The sequence below is a fragment of the Kogia breviceps genome, chromosome 18 (genome assembly GCF_026419965.1).
Source record: "Kogia breviceps isolate mKogBre1 chromosome 18, mKogBre1 haplotype 1, whole genome shotgun sequence".
Taxonomy (NCBI): domain Eukaryota; kingdom Metazoa; phylum Chordata; class Mammalia; order Artiodactyla; family Physeteridae; genus Kogia; species Kogia breviceps.
Genome location: NC_081327.1, coordinates 25,436,562 through 25,458,042, shown reverse-complemented (window position 1 = coordinate 25,458,042; position 21,481 = coordinate 25,436,562). Strand labels below are relative to the sequence as shown.

Genomic DNA, 21,481 nt, shown 5'->3' with positions numbered 1-21,481 from the left:
ATAACAGTGTTCACCTTGAAAGAAAGCATCTTCAGAAATATCACTTACATTCTATTAAATACTCCCAACCGAGTTTCAAACTCAACATGTGATGAATAACAGAATTATACATCTCATTTGCACTCAAAACTGACCACAACCAAAATTTACAGTATGATTGAAACAAGCCAATGTTTAAAAAAGTTTTAATTAAAGATAACAATTCCATGAAAGGAGAGGATAAAGAATGGGATGACAAGAAGTATTTGGTCTTAATAAGGCAATACAAAATACATCCATTATCAAAGACCATTTAATTTTTAAAGATCAACAATACCAAAAGCATAAAGTGGAGTATAAGAAAATAGTTTTTTATAAGTATGATTTAATTAAAGCTGTTTACAGTTATTTTCTCCCACAGTAGTTAAGCATGAATTTAAAAAAGAATAAGAGATGAGAAAAACAAGCACACGCAGCACACAGGGTTAGAGGAGCCAGCATGCAACGTCTGTGGAACTCGAGGTTTCACTGCAACAGGAATGGGACCAGACGTGGGTGGCCTGTTTTTTTTTTTTCCTATTAGGAAGAAAAAAAAAAAAAAAAAGACTGCAAAGGAAACAAACACAAAGTCATGTAATTGCCCATTGCCCAAGACGACAGCACTATAGAAAACAGTTGCAAGTTAATTCTTAGAGATGACTAGAGATTTTTCAGTGTTTACACAAAAGTACATAGTACATTTTTTTTTTTTTTTTTTTTTTTTTTTTTTTACAAAATAAAGTAAACGTCATTTGCCACCATAACCTTTTCTTTAGAGAGGAAAATTTTTGCAGCAGGTCACAAGGGTTCTATTAAGTCATTTCAATGTTGAGGAAACAAATTGAGTAATAGAACTAATCACTTCCCTATAGATGGATGTTAAGATGACAATTCAGATTATTTTTCAAACTAATCCTGAGAAAAATCTGTTTACAATTTAAACAGTAATGTTATGTAAAAAGTATTAACAAATCCACTATTACAAATATCAATTTCCTATATGGTCATCTATATATACACACAATAAAATGGTAAATATATGCAAAAATATTAAAAAAAAAACATGCACAGATCACTTTCCCCTTTGAAATCTGGACTTCCTATAAGATACCTGTGTTTTCCTTCCCCACCCCATCCTCTGAAATTGTTTCTTGTTTCTATCACCCTACCCACACTGAATACTATTCCCTATAACTCTGCATAAAGCCAATGAGAAATAGATTTATTTTACATTCAAGCTTTAAATCTTAAAATGACCCTGTTATAGCATATGACTTATCAAATGAGCAGCCTTTTTTTCCCCCTTTTTTGCTTGCTTTTTGTTTTTGCAGTTGTCAGTCTTCATGATCCATTCCGTGGCGAGCTGGGAAAAAACGCAGTTGCTAAATCAACGTCTGAACAGTGTAAGGCTCCCGAATGTTTCCCAGGAGTCCCTATCCAACTGTCCTGAGCATGAGATCATTGCACACAGAAGACAGTCCATCATACAACGCCGACTATCTACAAAGGTCTGAGAGGGGGGCGTCCCTCTTGTGTTTCCTCTTTTTGCCATGGTAATACTGATTATTTGATTTGCCTTGATGTTGTTTGTTTGTCATCAAGGAACCATGGCTTGTTTGGGTTGTACCTTGGAAGCCTTTGCTGGAAGAACGAAAGAGCCTTGCTGATCCATGCTGCAGAGAAGGAAAGCGGTCAAAAAGATATCAGTATTGCAGATTCAACAGAGCACTGGCTAAGACCTACCTCGGGGAGCTTTCATAACTAGGAATATGCTGACTTATCTAGCAGGCAGAAAACGATGCTACAGGGGTTAACTCTCTCGGGCTCTAAAACTTTTAAATATCAAAAAACATAGACCACTTGTTCTATTAAGAAGCAGCCCTGTCTTCTTAACAGAGTATATGGAATGTAAGTCTTTTCTTAAGGAGCCTGTCAACCAATACACCACGTAACAAATGGCATTACTGGAAGAAGCTGTCAGACATGCAGGTGTGTTGCCAGGTCAGGGGTCATCACAGCTGGCCATTCCTTTCCTGCTATCACGTGTCACTTTAATTGCCATTTCTAAACGAGTCTGTGTTTGGTGCACGTGACTATAGGTAAAGTGGATTCTGCGAGTCAAGTCACACATGAGGTGACAGTCAATCTATACTGCCAAGGGGCCTTCCCCAGGGTCCCTGATGTACTGGGAGCGGGTGTGATGGCCTTAGGCCAGAGTCTAGTACGAAATGACTTCTTCCCCTCATTTTGATTTATTACTCATGATGAATAAAATTTCAGGCAACTGAAAAACTTACAATAGAGTGTCTCTGTGGCCTTTTTAAGCCAAAGCTAAAGCTAATCAGCTGACCATGGCTGACTGCTGTCTGATCATTTCAACACAGGCAACTAGGTATTGAATTTTAAAATAAAAAAGGATACGTTATTCCCAGATGTGCACAACACTGCAATGAGGTCATGCAAAAACTTCACGGGAGTTTACTTGAAGTACAGCTGAAACTTTTTATAACTTGAAGCAATTTTTTTTATGCTGAATCTGTAATAAGGTGGGTTGGCCGGGACATCTTATAAGGACCAGGTGCTAGACTCCCACAAAGGTTTATGTTACAATGGTGTCTCACAAAGATCCTCAGGACATCCTGTTACTAGAAGCACTGTCATGCTTTGAACAAAATATGTTTGTTTTTTAACCTAGAGCTTTCTTTAAACCCATAATGTGTATGAATATATATATATATATATGTATATGCATGTACAAAACTCTAAATAACTCTAAATATTCTATACTGAATATTAACAATCAAAAACACAAATTCCACACACCTGGGATTTGTTGGTGCTGTTGGATATGTTAGTGGTCTGGGTGCTCTGCATTTTCCCGCCTGCCTGAGAGGACTCCAAGGACACATCCTGCGACCCTACCCGGTTCCCAGTGGATGGGCGGCAGAGCAGCTGTTTCGGGGTTTTGCACGGTGTCGCATCGGAATCCTAACACAAGTCACATGAATTATAATGTGACACAGTAATAATTTAGACATTCAATATTAAGAAAGGAAAACAACTTCAGCTAAGCACTCTCTGGACTAAGTCTAATAAATATTTGGGAGTTAAAGGAAGCACACTGAGGAATTTATAAAATTAACTGCTTAAGTTTCCTTCCAAACATTTTAAGTGGCTTATTCTATCAGAGGGTTTCTGTTCATTGTTAAATCCACTGCCCACGCCTGACCTTGTTAATCGGCCTTGAAGGAGCTCACAGAGGTCCAAGTTTATTTGCATTTTTATTTACAGAAAATAAACCATGGTATAGTGGAACGAGCATGGTAAAGAGTGAGGACCTAGGTCCCAGTCCCTGATTCAATGTCTTCAACCAAATACAAAACAGTCACTTCACAAAGCTCAATCTCTCAGAGTCTGTGATGACAAATCAATGCTCCCTCCAACCAAACACACCGAGTGGATCAGACTTCCCAGAGACACTGGTCTGAGTCCACCTGTTTCTGGGCTGCTGGGGCCATGACTGTTACTCTTTCCTCAGCTCTACCCTTCCCCTCACACTCTGCCCAGCATTTCAGAGACACATACTCGCAGTCCCTAAGGCTCCCTCTTGAGGCCGTGTCTGCTTTCGCCCCTGTGTCTGTGACATCTAGCTCAGCATTCTGTCCTCCACAGCTCTGCTCTAGGAACCACAACTGCACACAGGTAGATCCTGCATGTGAGCATTTATGACTCCATTATGATAAATGGTCATTGTTGACAACAAAAAACTATGCCTCTTCCATATTTAGATTATTTTATGTTATACACTTAATGAAGCCAATAAAGCCCATTTTATTTTATTAATAGATCTTGATTTTAAGTAAACTCAGGATAAGATAGAAAGTAGATTAGGGATTTCCAAGGCACAGGGAGAGAGAAGAAATTAGGGACTGCTAATAGGTTTTTGGGGTGATGGAAATGTCCTGGAATTAGATAGTGGTATAGCTGCACAATATTATAAATATGCTAAAAAAAAAAAACCACTTAAGTTGTACATTTCTAAATGGTGAACAAGAGAGTATATATCCCATTTACATAAAATTTTGAAATAAACAAAACTAATCTATGTTATTAGAAAATCGTCACAGTGGTTACCTCTGAGGGTAAGATTGGGAATTTACTTGAAAACATCATGAGGGAACTCTTTGGGGTGATGGTAATAGTCGTATCTTGTTAGGATTTGGGGTTACACATGTGTATGCATTTGTTAAAATTTAGTAAATGTATAATTAAGATTTCCTTATATGTTAATTTTATATCAAAAGAAAAAACTGGACAAACACTGAACTGTGGTTAATGATGAGCACAGCACAGTACTTTGTGGGTCGTGTGCTAATGTCTGCAATACTTTGAAATGTATCAAAGAATAAGATGAACTGGTGAATGAATGGACAGCTCTGTGATAAGCCAGTAAAATGTTAATGGTAGAATCTAGTGGTGGTGTATATGGATGTTCACTAAAATCCTTTCACTTTTGGCTGTATGCTTGAAAATTTGAACACAATGTTGAGAAAAAATACAATCATAAAGTTATTAAAATTTCCCAGGAACAAATAAGAAAATGAGCTAGGCTTGGCTCTCTAGATAGAGTTACCCCTGACAGAACTCCTAAGGGTCTAGGTTTAGAAAACGATGTCTTCATACTTACGACGTCACTAGAGCTGGACTGTGTAGCGGAAGAGGAAGACACTGGACCTGATGAAGAGTTTGAAGAGTGTTTACTAACAGATTCCGAAGTTTTACTTCTACATTTTCCAAGGGCTTCATTTTCTTCAGATAGATTATTATTACATTTATCTAACTGCTGAGTATCTACTATCAAGGTAACACCATTTCCTGAAAGAGTGGCAAAAGATTGGAAAACGTTTCTTCCCATTAAGCACACACAACACAGAAAAGCCTCTAATACTCAATCGATGAAAAACTCTTACCATTGCATGAAGGCTCAGGCCTATTCTGCAAGCCCCACTGCTTTGATATCCAGTCTCTATATGTGGCAACTTCATCTGTTACTCTAATTATTCTACCTAATATGCTGCAAGTGTTTAAAAAAAAAAGAGGGGAGGTACATTAATTTGAAGATAAGAAGCCACAACCAATTTTGACCCAATGGGCTGATTTTAGTTAAACTTTTACCTCTCTGTTTCGTTGTTGGGATAGTACTTTGCTATTGGCGATACAGCATGACTCAGAACAACGTAGGCATAATCAAAGGCCTGTTTCACTTGCATGGCCCCATATGAACTCCTTCCAACATCATTACCTTTAAAAGAAATATATACATAAGATATTAAAACTTACCGTGGCTTAAGATGAACCAAATGTTTGTGAGCCCTCTTCTGGGAGAGCAAGGGCACTTACTATCCTGCTAGAGCGGCACTCAGAATCTGAGCTGTCAGTTGGTCCCACAGCTCCCCAGACTCTATAAACGTGTGCATCACGCATAAATATGTTCTTATGGCAAGTAAATTGCCTAGATGTCTTCTGGCCCAATAGGACTATCCCATACACAGTCATGCAAATAAAAGAAGTAACTGCCTGTTTTTCCCTAAGAGGGAAACCAAGCTAAATTATAAATACTGATTTTTTGCTTGGTAGGTATATAGACATCTCCTGCACTGAATTATGAGCTCCTAAAAAGCAAGGACCATCTTGCTGAAAATACCTTTGTGCCCTTTATGTAGGGTAGGCTCCTCAATGAATAAACATAGAACTTTCTTTTCTTTTTTTTTCTATTTTTGGCCGCACTGCGCGGCATATGGAATCCTAGTTCCCCGACCAGGGATCGAACCTGAGCCCCCTACATTGGAAGCACGGAGTCTTAACCACTGGACCACCAGAGAAGTCACCACACAGAACTATTAATGTTTATAAGATGGCTCATCAAGCCAGAAAAGGGCTCCTAGGCAACTACTCTATCTGTTAACTAACTCCCTTTCCTTACTCATTTTCAAGGCCAATACATTAAAGCAAATGACTAAAAGCATTTCCATTGAAGTTCGATAACACGGAATCTAAATATTTTACAATTATATCAGGAAAAAATATTGCCCAGAAAAACCAGGATACAAGCAAGCAAACACAGCATCATGAAAGCACAGGAGGAATTCATTTTCTGCTCACTTTTGAGCCTACATAAAGCTGGAAAAAGCAAAGGGAGACTATACAAAACTAAAGAGGTAAGAAGGGGTCCAAAGGGAAACTAAACTATCTCTTGGTACCCTTTCTCTCATGAATTCTGAGATATATGAGCGTGCTCACTCCCTCTAAGGACCTCAAAATCCTCACTTAAAGCACCGGCTGACAACTGGTTAGAATCAGGAGCAGTGAGGACGCAAGAAAGAAGAAAAATGGCACCAAACTGCAGATGCACAAACCCACCCAAATAGTTAATACCCATTCTCCTTTGCCTTTAAGAGTCGAATGGATTCTACTCCCAACTCAACTTATTTGGAAGCATGCAATGTGTTTTTCTGCTGTGTGTGTGTGTGTTTATGTTCATGTGTTTGCTTATAAAATATTTTGAGGAAAAAATGACTACAATTACAAGTTAATGCTTAATTTTTCATCTGAAGAGAGTTTAAAGTACAATATGATGACTGACAATGCCCTTTTCTTTCTTTTTCTTTTTTTGGCCGCACCGCGGAGGCTTGAGGGATCTCCGTTCCCACGACCAGGGATTGAACCCAGGCCCTCAGCAGTGAAAGCGCGGAGTGAGTCCTAATCACTGGACTGCCAGGGAATTCCCAATGCCTTTTTCTTTGAATGTCCATAAATTTACCTAAATTCAATACCTGGTTGTAAAGGATCTTCAATATAAAGCATGGATGGCCTGTAGCCATCTAGCATATTTTTCTGTACTTCATCTTTGGCCACATAGGAACCACCATCCTTTATCCGGATGCCAGTCTTTAAATAATTGAAGTGTCGTCCATATAATTCAAAAAATTCTATTAAGAGAACACCATAGTTTGTATTGGGGATGCAAGCATCTTCCCTGGGATGTAACTAAAATAAGAAGAAAAAAAATTATATTGGACTTTCTCTAAATCCAAGGTGAGGATAATAAATGACATTCTAACTTCTATAAACAGTATTATTATAATTTTGGTTTAGCATAGCAGCCAATAGGTCATGGAGTTAGAGCAGGCTAATCGTAATAGTACTTCTGTTATAGACAACCTAAATTAAAGCTCCATGGGTGTGGGGGGACCTGGTGGGGGACAATTTATAAGGCTGAATTTTACAGCTGCCCCAGGATGCTGAGAGCGCGGGCTTGGCCCAACGTCAGGGAAGCCATTCTGACTCACCAGCAGAGTCACGCAGTTGGCAACACTGCACCACATAAATACGCTCACTGACGGGATTAAGACTTCTAACTCATCTTAACCAGACAGCAAATCTCAATTCCAGCTAAATTTACAAGAGTAGTTGCTTAGAAGACATTCTTAATTTTGGCATTTGTATTGCTATTTACACCTATGGAAACCACACCACACTTTATCATTTTTTTAACATCTTTATTAGAGTATAATTGCTTTACGACAGTGTGTTAGTTTCTGCTTTATAACAAAGTGAATCAGCCATACATATACATATGTTCCCATATCTCTCCCCTCTTCCGTCTCCTTCCCCCCCACCCTCCCTATCCCACCCCTCTAGGTGGTCACAAACCACGGAGCTGATCTCCCTGTGCCATGCGGCTGCTTCCCACTAGCTATCCACCCTACGTTTGGTAGTATATATACGTCCATGCCACTCTCTCACTTCGTCACAGCTTACCCTTCCCCCTCCCCATATCCTCAAGTCCATGCTCTAGTAGGTCTGTGTTCTCTTCCCGTCCTACCCCTAGGCTCTTCATGACATTTTTTTTCTTAGATTCCATATATATGCCACACCATACTTTTGCATGCTAAAATTTGCAGTGAAAAGTCTCAAAATACTAGAGCACATGGGATTAAAAATTTAAAAAAATATTCTTCCCTAGGGATTTTAAAGTACTTATTTGCTAAATTATAAAAAGGTACCTAGTTTAAAGGGAAAAGTCATAAGTAATCAAGGGAAACACTCTAATTAGAGCTTGATTTAAATATTTTACAAAATGATTCCCAACCGATTTATTTTAAAAAATGTTTAGTGCACACTAGTATGGTATAACTTACCTGAAGGAAACTCACTGCCATTAAAAAGAGACTATAAGAACCAATTCCACCTGTAAATACTTCATTAAGGTCCCTCTGTAATAAGAACTGTTTCAATACTAAAACCAAGTATGGTAATACAGGATATTTCTGGAAAAGAAAATTGTATTTTCAATGAATTCCTACATCAATAATAGCTCTAAGCATTAACAGCATATATGGTCTCTAAGTATAAACTGGTCCTTACATTACAAACTTTGGTGGACATATGTAATATACTTAATTTTCTATTTTAAAAACAAGCTATAAAAAAGTAAGCTATAAGTAATTAAGGATTGTCTCCTCACATCTAAAATCTAAAACATGTAGACATAAATGACAGCACCCAAGCACTCACTACAGGACAGAAACGCTAGCAATACATATTTTGTGACATTCATTTATGACCATTATCGAATAATATTCAATTGTAAATAGGTAACAGAACCAGTATAGGACAACGTCTCAATTCTTTGTTTTTCTTTTTTGGCCACACCTCCCAGCTTGCAGGATCTTAGTTCCCCGACCAGGGATCAAATCCAGGCCCCATGTAGTGAAAGCGCAGAGTCCTAACCACTGGACCGCCAGGGAATTCCCATCTCTTAAAGCACTAAATCAGTGGGATTTTAAAGAATCATTTCTTGTAGGTGGCACTCCATAGGCAGACCAGAGTCCTTCAGATGATTCTGCAGAGCCCAGGAGCAGGAGCCATCCTGCCTGCTGTTCTCCATGCGGGCAGGTGAACACACAGACCCACCTTCTGTGCTTTACAAAGAAGGGTGAGAACATCCATGCTGGCAAATATGGACAGTGTGAGTCTGTCTTTCACTCAGGCACACACTCATTAAGTACTCTCCACAAGCCAGGCCCTAGGCTAGGGACGCTGAGGGGAACAAAGCAGGCACAAACACCCAAAAAGAAGTCAACAGCCATTGCCTAGGGGTGGTAGAATTACTAGTGATTTCCACTCTTTTCTTGACACTTACAATGAAAGCAAACTGCTTCCATAAGAAAGAAAAAGAGTTTATACTTTTGCAAATCATGTCAAAGTAAGCAAGCATGAGAAACAACAAAAATATGGAGAAATAATCATTTTTAAACACTACAGTTGAATTGGAAAAAAATAAAAAATAAAACTAATGCAGGAAAAAACAAACAAAAACCACTACAGCTGAACTCAGAAATATAGTCTCTTTAAAGAACAACTAGGCAAATTTCCAACAGAATTTTTTCTGCATATATCCTCTGACCCAGAAATTCCACTTCCGGGAATCTTCCTACAATTTATTAGTGTAAAGAAAGATGTAGGCATGGAAGGATGTCCACCAAGCACTTTTTGTAACAGAAAAAAACCACTGGGGCTTCCCTGGTGGCACAGTGGTTGAGAGTCCGCCTGCCGATGCAGGGGACATGGGTTCGTGCCCCGGTCTGGGAAGATCCCACATGCCGCGGAGCGGCTGGGCCCATGGGCCATGGTCGTTGGGCCTGCGCGTCCGCAGCAGGAGAGGCCGCAGCGGTGAGAGGCCCGTGTACTGCAAAAAAAAAAAAAAAAAAACCACTGGAAGCAACACCGGGGAAGTGCTACACAAAGCACAATAATCCTGACAAGGGACAACCATGTAGTCAGTGAAAATAATGAAGGAACCCTGACTGTGCTGATACAGAAAAGCCCACCAAAATATTAAGTTAAAAAAAAAAGTATTAGACATCTTGTATATAGTGTGCTATATTCCTTTTGTTAAAAATTTCAAGAGGATAAAAAGCAAAGAAAAAAAGCTGATGTAGGCACATCCTATGAAGTTGATCTAAGCATGTAAGGTATAAGGGTGACTCACTTTTCACTACCCTTTTATACTGGTAAGTATCATACGTATTATTCTCAATTTTTTAAAAAGTTTCTTTCTGGTAAAAAGAAACTTTATACACACCCAATACCTCCAAAAGAGTGGGATTACAGATAATACTCCTTTTCTTTTTCTGCTTTTCTATACTCTGCTCATTTATACAAGAATATAACGTTTACCACAGGAGAGTTAAAATTTTTTCTGACATAAAAAGAAAAAGGTGAACCTGAAGAGCTGCTAAAACAAAACAAAACAAAACAAAACAAAACAAAACAAAACATCATGGGGGTTTCCCTGGTGGCACAATGGTTAAGAATCTGCCTGCCAATGCAGGGGACACGGGTTCGAGGCCTGGTCCGGGAAGATCCCACATGTCGCAGAGCAACTGAGCCCGTGCACCACAACTACTGAGCCTGCGCTCTAGAGCCCGTGTGCTGCAACTACTGAGCCCATGCGACACAACTACTGAAGCCCGTGTGCTCTAGGGCCTGTGCTCTGCAACAAGAGAAGCCACTGCAGTGAGAAGCCCGCATACTGCAACGAAGAGTAGCCCCCGCTCTCAGCAGCTAGAGAAAACCTCGTGCAGCAGCAAAGACCCAATGCAGCCAAAAATTAAATAAATGAATAAATTTATTTAAAAAAAAAAAAACATTGTGAATGGAGAGAAATGATATTCTACATAAGCCAAAGCAGTTCACAGTTTTAGTTTTGGGAGAAAAACGGTGATGGGTTTAAGCATGTGAAATGTTCTGAAGATGATAGATGATGTTGACAAATTCTGCCCTATCTAGGAAGAAAACAGAATAAGCAGAAACAGACTTAAACCACTTCAAGATAAGATAAGGACACCTGCAGGACCTATCTTACAGGTGACTTGGGGATTAAAATCTAGAAAAGGCTCCCTAGAGAGGGTCTTAATCTGATCTCTTGGAGAGAAGTTCTTCAAAAGCTTTCTCAACCCTTAATTCTTACTTGAGGTCACATTATAAATTACTGATTATTACAAGCAGATTCAAGGAAAGTAAAACCACTGCACAGAAAAGAAGCATTTGTCAGCGATACACATATAAAAATAGTTTAGCCAAGTATATCGGAACACCACCACAACAGAATCTCAAAACACAACTCCATTTCTAATATTTTCACTGAATAAACACTATAAATTCTCTGACCTTGGTAAAATCTTTGATGAGGTCAGCTGCTCTCACACCATTCTGTACATTAAAGCTGATATCAACTTTCACTTCGGTAAAAGAATCTGTTAATTTAATAATAGGTACCTAGAAAGAGAAGACAGGTAAAATTTAAATACTTTAACCAAATTAAATGACAAAATCAGGGGATGGAAGGTTATCAGACTTGAGGTCTTGACCTCCTCATGAGGACACAAAAACACTGAGTAGTATTCTGGTCAATACTTGAATACTACACTGGTAGTATTCAAGTCAACCATAGTTGACTTGGCCTTCTAGATATTCTACACTACATATTTAGCATTTAACCTCATGCAATGTATTTTGTAATTTCTACTAACTGAGAGTTTTGAAATCAGGTAACAAAAACTTTCTCAACGTTAATGTACTTTGGAGAACAGTTTCCAACTCAAGAAAATCAAGAATTATGAATGTCAGCCCACAGCACCAAACTGTTTCCAATAAGAAAATTGCTAGATTCTTAAGTCACACACAGTAAGTCGCTGGCCTTTTTGGTCAGTTTTGCAAACAGCCCAAAAAACAACCTAACAAGAGAACTTAAAGTGTAAGAATGATTCTCAAATGAAAAATGATAGGATGATTTATATGCTGTATCAGGAATTCTTTAAAAAAAAAAAAAAAAAGCTCTATTTCTACCATGCACTAGAAAACTCAGGCCAGCAAACTTTGTGTACAGAACTGGATTTCCAAATTAACAGCTTTTAATAAAAAACAATACAAGTTTTTTTTCTCTAATAAAACCTAATATGCAAAAATCCAAACTTCTAAAATAGACATTTATCTCTAAAATGAGCTTCTGTGGAAATTCTTTAACGTCCATTCCGTTAGTTAAAATATTACTTGATTTACAAAATTTCAATTAATACAATTCTTCAAGGATACAAAATATGATAGAAAAGCAACAGCTGTGCAACTATAAACTTTATCAGATATCCACATTTTTACTTATGTTTTTTATATTAAAAACTCTCCACAGTATTATGTATGATAAATTGAATAATATTTTTTAAAGAAATGTACCACCAGAATAATTCATTTGTCTCACAAACACAACTTTTTATGTACAAGCACTGTGATCATTAACAAAAGGAAGGAATAATTCACTCACAATCCGACGGTGCTCACCAAAATTAAATTTTAATTTTACAAGATTCATGCATAAGTAACTAGAGAGTTTAAGATGAAATGTTGAAGAACTTACAGTTGCTTTGTCTAGAACTTTCACTGAATCCTCATCTGCAACTTTATGCTTCCGGAGAGCTTCTTCCAGGGTCCAGAGGGGTAGGTTCTCCCACTTCCCAAACACCACAAGATCGATGTCACTGAACACAGAGCACACACAAGAGTTGTTTCAAGAAGTGAGAAACTGTACTTACTTTAACTCATTCAAGCTACAGACAGCAGGTTAGTACAATGGAACTCTATTTCTCACCCTGCCCAATGAAGACTAAATGTGTTGTTGGTGAGGACTGTTTTCAGAGAGGAAGTGGAAACTGGTGATTTTAACAACCTCCTCCTTCTCCTGGTCATTTCCCGGGGTGATTTTAAAAGAAGTAACACCTCAAAAATACCAGTTAACGTTTCCTGTTCATAAAGGCTTCTGGTACTAAAAAACTTAAGACCTTCCAAGTGAATGAGGTTAACTGATTGTGACTTACATTATTAAGTAGAAGAAGCAAGATGCTGGCAGTGTATCTAGTATGCTACCATTTGTGTACAAAAGGAAGAAACACACATTTCCTTTTACATGCATAGAATATCTCTGGAAGGATATGCAAAGAACTGGTAATAGCAGCTCCTCCAAGGAGAGAAACTGGGGGAGAGAGGTGGGATCCAGGCTTTTCATTGTAATTATGTGTGTGCTCTTTTCAAATCTGAACTAGGTAAATGTAGTACTGTTCATGAAATTTAATTAAATTATTAGAAAAAGTGACTCAGGTTTTGCTGAGGCTCAGAACCTAAATAAGGAAAAATATTAATGGACTCAAAGTTGAATATTTTACGGCTTTTGTAGGCCTAAGACAGCAATGGGAAGAATGTAAATTGCTAGGATCCATCCACTTTAACACATTTTAAGTTTGGGTAAAGTAGACTGAATCAAACTCAAATGAAAAACATGATGGACGACTATAGTGCACTTGAACATTTGTTAAAAGGGTAAATCTCAGGTTGAGTGCTCTTACCACAATAAAAACAAAAACATCATAAATGTTTTTGCTTCGTAAAGACCACAGCATTTCAATTCTTAGAGAACGGGTGCTCACTCCTCAAGGAAGTCTTACTAACCCCCAAAATCACCCCCAACACACACGCCTCACCCCCAGCTATGGGCCAAGACAGCCCTCATTTGAGAAGACTGAAACAAACAAGAGGCCTGAAAAGACCAAGACTTCCCTCAGAGAAGAGGTTGTACCCTGATTTTCTGAATCAGAACACTGGAACAGGAGCTAATAGTATGAGTTCTTTTTTTTTTTTTTTTTTTTTTTTTTTTTTTTTTTTTTTTTTTTTTTTTTTTTTTTTCTTTTCTAGGGGGAGAGGGGATAGTATGAGTTCTTAATAAAAAATGAGAGACCTGGCATTCCAGAGAATACAAAGTTCTAGAGCATAATCAGGTGTTTTACCATATTACATTAACATCTGTGTCAGTGGGTTAAGTTACAGGGTTGAACAGTTCTCTGTGGTGATATTCTACCTCAAGATAATTCAAATAAAATACAGGCAAGTGAATTTTTGTTTCATAAATCTGTTTTGTTTCAACTCTTACACATTCAACAGTCAAAGCGCATACACTCTAAAAAAATGTACAATCCCTTAAAAGTGCCATAAATGTACTAACCTAGTAGGTAAATACAGGCCAGTTTTAAAACTTCCAAATATCTGGACCTAAAATAGAAAAAATTGTTATATTAATATATCAGATGAAAACCCACCAACCTATGGGGAAATGTAGGGTTTTGCCACCCTCTACTGGTAATTTTTAGTACTACAAGAGCATTTTTTTCCTAACACCATGCTTTCATGAGGCGGGAGTGGCTTATAGGCAGACATTAGGAATATAGCTTAAACTTATTAGGTTCAAATATCAAATATGTAGACTTAAACAGAAACCTTTCGAAAGTAATGTTCAGGTCACTAATGTTTCCTGATAATCTAGAGATATAATCACAAATCCTTAACTTTTGTTCTCTCAAAAGGAATCTTCTCATAGATTACTGAATTAGGGTCAGACTACTTCAGTTCCAGGACAAGTGCCAGCCTGTAGGCCATCTCCACAGAGAACACCAGGCACTGTCATTATAACATCATGCTGTGGCATAAAATCAGGACATATCCTATCTCAAACCACAGAGAACAGTGGAAGACTCAGGCAAATATGTGTCTGCAAGTAATTGCAATAAAGGATGAACAATGAAAAAAGTTCAACTTTCGAGGTGAGATGGACCCAGGAACCAAATCACAGCCTCGTGCTCCTCATCTGCAAAAAAACTGTGGATAAAATCCCCCACCTCAGAAGGAGGAGGACTGATTTAGATCAGGGTTTCTCAACTTCAGCACTACCGGCATCCGGGGCAGATAATTCTTTGTGTTGAGGAGCTGTCCTGTGCATCATGTGATGTTTAGCAACCTCCCTGGCCTCTACTCATTATATGCCAGGAGCACCTCACCAGTCATGATAATAAAAAATGTCTCTGACATTGCCAGATGCCTCCTGGGGGAGAAACTTGTCCCCAGTTGAAAGCTGTCAATCTAGATCACATAGGAGAAACAACGTGGCATACAGTGGCTGCTCAATAAAATATTATTAGTGTCCTCCCCTCTTCCCTGTACCTACAGTATCTTATTTGAAGCTTCTCTGTTTTGCCAACTGGACCAGAAAAACTTCCCTGGCTTCACCTTTACCGGCCCATGACGGAGTCTAAAGAAAAGCTATATATAACACAATGTACAATGTAATGGATTCGGATAAGTTACTTCTTCGAATGCACAAAATTGTACAACAGACTTTCAAAGGAGCCCTAAAAAGTGAGCGTCAACAATAAGAACCACAAATAAGCAGAGGAAATCTTGGGCAAAAGTTTTGTTCACTGGGTGGGAGCTATACTGGGAGACAAGGAGTGATTAGAAGAAGAGAAGAAAACAGCAGTTTCAGGAAAGTAGAACACACGCCTGCATTAGCCTATGAAAATGAATTTCAAATGACATAAATTCCTACTTGACATCTTCATTCAGCTGTACACAATTATGTAATGTTCATACTGACAGGCTGGAACAAAATAGTAACAGTGTTTTGATACATCACATCCAAATAACCCACTACTACAAGGAGGCTTTATTTGTCTTTCTTCTCTTTATAGTAATGATTCCTAAAAATAGTTTGCAGTTAGTAGCTGCTATTCAGTACTGCAAAGAAATAGTTTTAAGTAAGTCATCCAATTCAATGCAAATAATTAGGAAGCCCAAAATTCTAAAGGCTGAAGAAAATTCTTTGCTTTTAAAATTTCATTACATCACAACTCTACAGATGCACATACACAGGGATATTACCACCTAAGCACCCTTCTACCCAGACAGGTACTCACGTCAGCACTGGGCCAGAGCTCCTTAATCACACTCTCGATCCTGTTCACCACCTCCATCCGCATCTTCTCCTCCTCTGGTCTTGGAGACATGTATTCATAAAAATCACTTATTTCTTCATGCAGACTGAAAAAAAAAAAGCAGAAAAGTTAATATGAGCAGGGCCAAACTAATGAGAAATCATTAGCTTAAATAAATCTTACCTAATTAAGTCTATAAGATTACTCAGCTGATGATTTTACATTCACAGATTTCTCACCTTAATTTTAAAGTTACAATTCATGCTAAAATGGGAACGTACAAAATTTAATCAAAATGCCAAAATAAATAAAACAAGAGATTCCAAATTCCAAGAAGCCTTAATAGAAGTGTACTAGCAGCTCTCACAGCACGTATTATCTGCCCGTGCAGAATATTTGCTGGGTGCTGGTGATTTTTAAATTTCCTAAATTTCAAGTGTAAGGCCTGGCCTCTGCCTTTATACTTCTGATCCAGTAGATATAAACACAAGAAGATACAGAATCTAGGTGACAAAGACAAGCTTCCTGGCAGTGGGGATGACCCTCTAACCCCTCTGTAATCCATTCCTCACAGGATCAAAACAGCATGTCTTTCATAATGTTTGCTTAGTGAATTAAGTGTCAAATGAATAGGTCAGCCAGTGAATATCAGCAAAGACCTGAAAAGAATGGCTGGCAGACAAGGCTCCATGAAGGAGCTAAGAACACTTCCAGAGACCGAGAGGTACGAGGCACACTCAGGGAGCACGGAGCAAAGGGCACAGCCTGTGGCAGAGGGAGGAGTAAAGGGAGGGGCAGCAGCGGAGAGGAAGGCAGCACCTGATGACAGCAGGCTCTGAACAAAAAGCTAAGAAGTTCAGACCTTCCCCGGTGGTAACGGAACTATTTAAATGTTCCTGAGAGGGACCAGGGAAAGACTGACTTTAAAAATGGAGCATTTTAAGAAGATTCATCTGGCAGTGGTGCAAACAATGGATTGGGAAAGAGACGAGACTGGAGGCGGAGGAATGGCTCATAAATTACTGCAACTGTAGAAGAACTAGCTGGAGGCCTGGAGGTCGGTGGAAGGAAAGAAATGGGCTCCAGAAGCGCCACACACACAGACACAATGGCTGGGCCGCATGGCATGACCAGCAATGGAAAGACAGGAGTGAGGACACCTGCAAGGGCTGAGGCCTGAGGGGCTGGGGGCATCAATGAACAAGATGAAAGGAAAAACTAGGCTGGCTAAGGGGCTGGGTGTAGTCAATTACTAATGCAGAATAGAAAACGAAAATAGCATTCCTTAACAAGCTGGCGCAACTGTGAAGAGCTACCTTCAGGAGGGAAAACTGAATATAAAATGGGAGGAAATCTGCTAAACTTGTGTTGGACGCAGACAAGGTGGGAGGCCCGGCTCCAGGTAGCTGGAGGTAAGCCGGAGTGAGGTTGTTCTCGTGGTGTCTCAGTCTAGCCCAGCTGTGATGGACCAGGAAGCCAGGAGAAGGGCACTAGTTAAATAGCAATGGGTGCCAAGTGCCAGGGGGGAGCATGCTGGGGGGCAGTGGTAGGCAGTGCAGCCTCGAAGTAACAGAATCTGGAAGGAGGGGCGTGCCCGCAGCGGCAAACCCATTCAGGTCCAGAGCGGGTACAGGATTCACAGGAAGCCAGAAACACCAGGAGATCCAAAATGGTTATAAAGAAAGGAAAGAAAAATGTCTAAGGCCCAACCTCCACTGGCTATAACATTTTAAATGTGGCTGAGTAAGCAATCAACAATTTCTGCCTCTTCTGATGTTTTATTTTTAGACAGAGTCAAAAAAACTTGAGTTCCAGACTCAGGCTCTGCCTGAGGGCAGCTATGTTCTTTTTGAAAAGCGACTGGCACTTTCTGGCCTCGGTGTCGTCAGGCACAACCAAGGGGTTGGCAACAGGGAGCCTTTTCAGCCCCTTAGTTTCAAACCCTGGGCCATTTGGTAAGGAATGATTTATAGCAGCGTTCTGCCTGTTCACTGTACAATACTACAGAAAACTGGATTTTAAAACTCCAGGGAGTTCTGCAGGTTGAATCAAGTCTTCCTTGGTATGCTTCTAGGTACCCTAGGATCTTCTGATTTTTTTTAAAGCTTCCCAGGTTTTAATATATTCTCTAAGGTTATCCCCTTTGGCTTCTTAAAGACAACAGCTAAAATGACTAGTCATTACAGAGTTTACAGCTTGCTTTACTCTTCTGCACTTTTGGCAGGGATGAGGACCAGAAATAAACAACAAAATAAATGGACTTCTTATCTAACTGGATCATTTTCTATGTATCAGAGTTTACTTGTGGTTCGAAAGCACATCACTGTAGAATACTTCCATTTTAACCAATGGAAAAAACCTCCTAAATTTGACTGTTATCTATTCTACAAAGGCCCACTTACACATTTTCTAATTCAAATACAGGCAAAACATATTTAGCCTGTCTTCCAGTTAATCTTCAAGTCATATGAAACTAAGTAAGAATTCATCCTCTAAACACTACCGAGTGCCTATGTTCAGGGCATTACAAGGAAAAAGGCTAGTCACACATGATCTTTGCACTGGGTAGTTTCCATCTAATGATGAAAAGAAATACTCATTTGAAGCAGTTTTGTGATGTGTAATATATATATTCCACACTGTTCCACCACAGGCAGGTTGCAGATGAACAGGAGTGCTTTCCAATGATGATAGCTTCGGGAAATGGAAAGGGGTTGCCTTGCAAGGTAGTAAGGTCCCCGTCACTACAAGTATAAATAAAAAAACTAGATGACCATGAAGCAAACAAAGGTCTTATAAGATTCTGAACTTGGTAAAAAGTGGAGAAGATTCTAAAATTCCTGTTTATCACTAGGCTTTTAGGTTTCTAATTAGCACATTAATTTGGAGACAAGATATTACAGTTTTATGTGACAAACCCTTAAATCAAGACTACCCTAAACTTTAAAAATCCATGGAACCATCTTCCCATTTAGGAAAATATGGTTCTACAGCTTATATGTAGATTTGCATTTGCCATATTGGAAGGGGGAAAGAGGAATAAAGGAAAAAGGGAGGGCTATTAAAACAAAAACGTACTGGAACAGTAAGAACAAGAGAATCCATCTCAAGCCTGTCAGGGTCATCTCCTTACCCACACCAAACACAAACATCACTACCTATATCTCGTCTATATTTAACTAGCTACTTGTAAAATGCTTAAAGAACTAAGTGAGAAATGTTGGTATACTTAGGAAATAAATTTCCAGTAAAGATTTTAAAATAATTCTGAGGGGCTCTATCCCTGTGGACTGCATGATTTTACTGGCATGGTGCCATGTATATCTAGGGGCTTTAAAAATCCTGAAGGAACTGAATCCCATTTTTGGAGTAACTACTACATGCCTGGCACACTTCTGAGTGACATGATGACCTAATAAAGGCTGGAAACTAGAGAAACTATGCAAGTTTGCTTTCACATATTAATGCAACTTAATGCCTCTGAAATCAACGACTCAGAGAAAACTTTAGTTTCTCCCACATCTGGGTCAAAACTCAATATGATTAATTAGTAAATATTGCTGTATGCTACATACGCAGCCTTACGGTTTCTCATCTTAAATTATAAAATACAACTCTACTGTGAACAAAACTCCTGAGTGGTCAAAATACAGTGCCCTCTATCAGAATACCAATGTTTTCTTTTTATAAGATAAAGTGAGCAAGAAAGCACACCCACTCCCTGTTTTTAAAGGAAAAGTACAAAATATAAAAGCAATATGATAAAGTAGGTGCTACTATACAACTGGAGAGGATACTCCGCCCAAAAAACCCCACAAAAAAACAGAATCAAAATTAATTTGCTGGGGTAAAATTTGTGTTAATTTCAAAATTAATGATAATATAAAAATTTAAAGTGACAAGGAAGAAATATCAACAAAAAATAGCTTCTGTATTTTAAAAAGTACAACCCCACAGATAATTTAGGTCAAAACAGAGACATGAAAAAAAAAAATTGCTTCTGCTCTGAGGAAAGTTCCACCAGGGAGAAATGTTAGCCTTTCAAAGTGGCCCTCAAAGGCTCAGTTTCTCTGGCTATCAAAGGGAAGAACTGCTTCACACCCTTTCAGCTGGGTTGCCCAGGGTGGCGGTGTGAGTCTCTCAAGAGCTTCTGTACGCTCAAAACCAGAGGCAGCATGGCAGTCTCCCTGATGCCTCCAGGCCAAGGCAGGCAGCTCACCCACTGCTGGCCCCTCTGCTCAACACCGCCCCCTGCAGTTCAGCCAAAATCTGTTCAGGGGCTAACCCTGCTTCCTGAGGGACAACTGCCTAGCTTGCAATGTGCCTGAGGACACTGCCACATCAAGGTCAAGCTTTCCAGTTTCCATCACTGAAGTCCTTATTAATTATAACTTCAGACTTACATGAAGGCATCGACAAAGTTCTATTCAATTACTGTCAATTACTTCACCCCCAAATTTTAAGATTAATAGTAACCAATTTTGACAAGGACATATGGAAAAGGCACTCACATGCTGTGTGTAAAAATATAAGTTACCACAACCTCTCCAGAGGTGGTTGTATTAATTAGTGGTAAATAATGTTTATATAAATAATTTTTTAAATCCTATTATTTCACTAAAATCAGGATCTGGAAGAGTATCTTATTTGCAATCCCATGTTTACTGCAGCATTATTCACAACAGCCAAGATATGGAAACAACCCAAATGTACACTGACAGATGAACAGATAAAGAAAACATGGTCTATACCTATAATGACATATTATTCAGCCTTAAAAAAGGAAATCTTGCCATTTGCAACATAGACAAACCTGAAGGACATTATAAGTAAATAAGTAAAATAAGCCAATCAGAGAAAGACACATACTGCATAATTCCACTTATATGCAATACTTAAAACAAACTCATAGAAGCAGAGAACAGAATGGTGGATGCCAGGGGCTGGCATGGGAGTGTGGGTGGGGAGTTGTTCAATGGGTATAAAGTTTCAGTTAAACAAAATGAATAAGTTCTATAGATATGCTGTACAACACAGTGGCTATAGTTAACAATACTGTGTTATACACTTAAAAATTTGTTAAGAGGGTAGATTTCATGTTGTATTCTTACCACAAAACAAGTGAGGGGACACAAGGAAACTTTTGCAGGTGCTGGATATATCCTATTACCTTGATTGTAGTAATAGTTTCTTGGGGGTATGCATATGTCCAAACTCATCAAGTTGAATATCTACATGAAATATGTGCAGTTTTTTGTAAAGCTGTTTAAAAACCAATCCCCTTCTTTTCACCCTTCAGAAATATTTCCATGAGGGAACAAGGATATTCACCACAGCATGATTTAGGATACTAAATAATTGAGAAACAGCCTCGATGTCCATCCATGGGATCCAATTAAATAATCACAGGAGTACTCATTGACCTTCCTTTGAACTATAGCCAATAACCCATTAAAAAGAATGATGAAGAGCTAAAGGAGCTGAGAGAGAAAGATCTCAGATTTGTTATGTTTAAAAGAAAGGATCCCTTTCATGTCGGTTAAAAAGACACACACAGGGACTTCCCCGGTGGTCCAGTGGGTAAGACT

At 38.8% G+C, this 21,481-nt stretch overlaps 1 protein-coding gene across 4 annotated transcripts in view; it reads right to left on the bottom strand.

Annotated features, from left to right (window-relative positions):
- Positions 1 to 750: 750 nt before the first annotated feature.
- The window catches only part of TENT4B (terminal nucleotidyltransferase 4B), a 57,086-nt gene continuing 36,355 nt past the window's right edge, over positions 751 to 21,481 (bottom strand). Inside the window, exons 2-12 of one of the 4 annotated variants that reach the window (XM_059043830.2) lie at positions 15,876 to 15,999; positions 14,132 to 14,178; positions 12,497 to 12,617; positions 11,254 to 11,361; positions 8,220 to 8,348; positions 6,852 to 7,065; positions 5,194 to 5,320; positions 4,989 to 5,092; positions 4,706 to 4,893; positions 2,842 to 3,006; positions 751 to 1,691 (exon numbers count right to left, since the gene is read on the bottom strand). In XM_059043830.2, coding sequence (XP_058899813.1) covers positions 1,515 to 1,691; positions 2,842 to 3,006; positions 4,706 to 4,893; positions 4,989 to 5,092; positions 5,194 to 5,320; positions 6,852 to 7,065; positions 8,220 to 8,348; positions 11,254 to 11,361; positions 12,497 to 12,617; positions 14,132 to 14,178; positions 15,876 to 15,999 — 1,504 coding nt within the window. In that variant the 3' untranslated portion in view covers positions 751 to 1,514. The remainder of the gene's footprint in view (positions 1,692 to 2,841; positions 3,007 to 4,705; positions 4,894 to 4,988; positions 5,093 to 5,193; positions 5,321 to 6,851; positions 7,066 to 8,219; positions 8,349 to 11,253; positions 11,362 to 12,496; positions 12,618 to 14,131; positions 14,179 to 15,875; positions 16,000 to 21,481) is intronic. The other 3 variants (XM_059043831.2, XM_067018642.1, XM_067018643.1) reach the window with 3 other exon arrangements.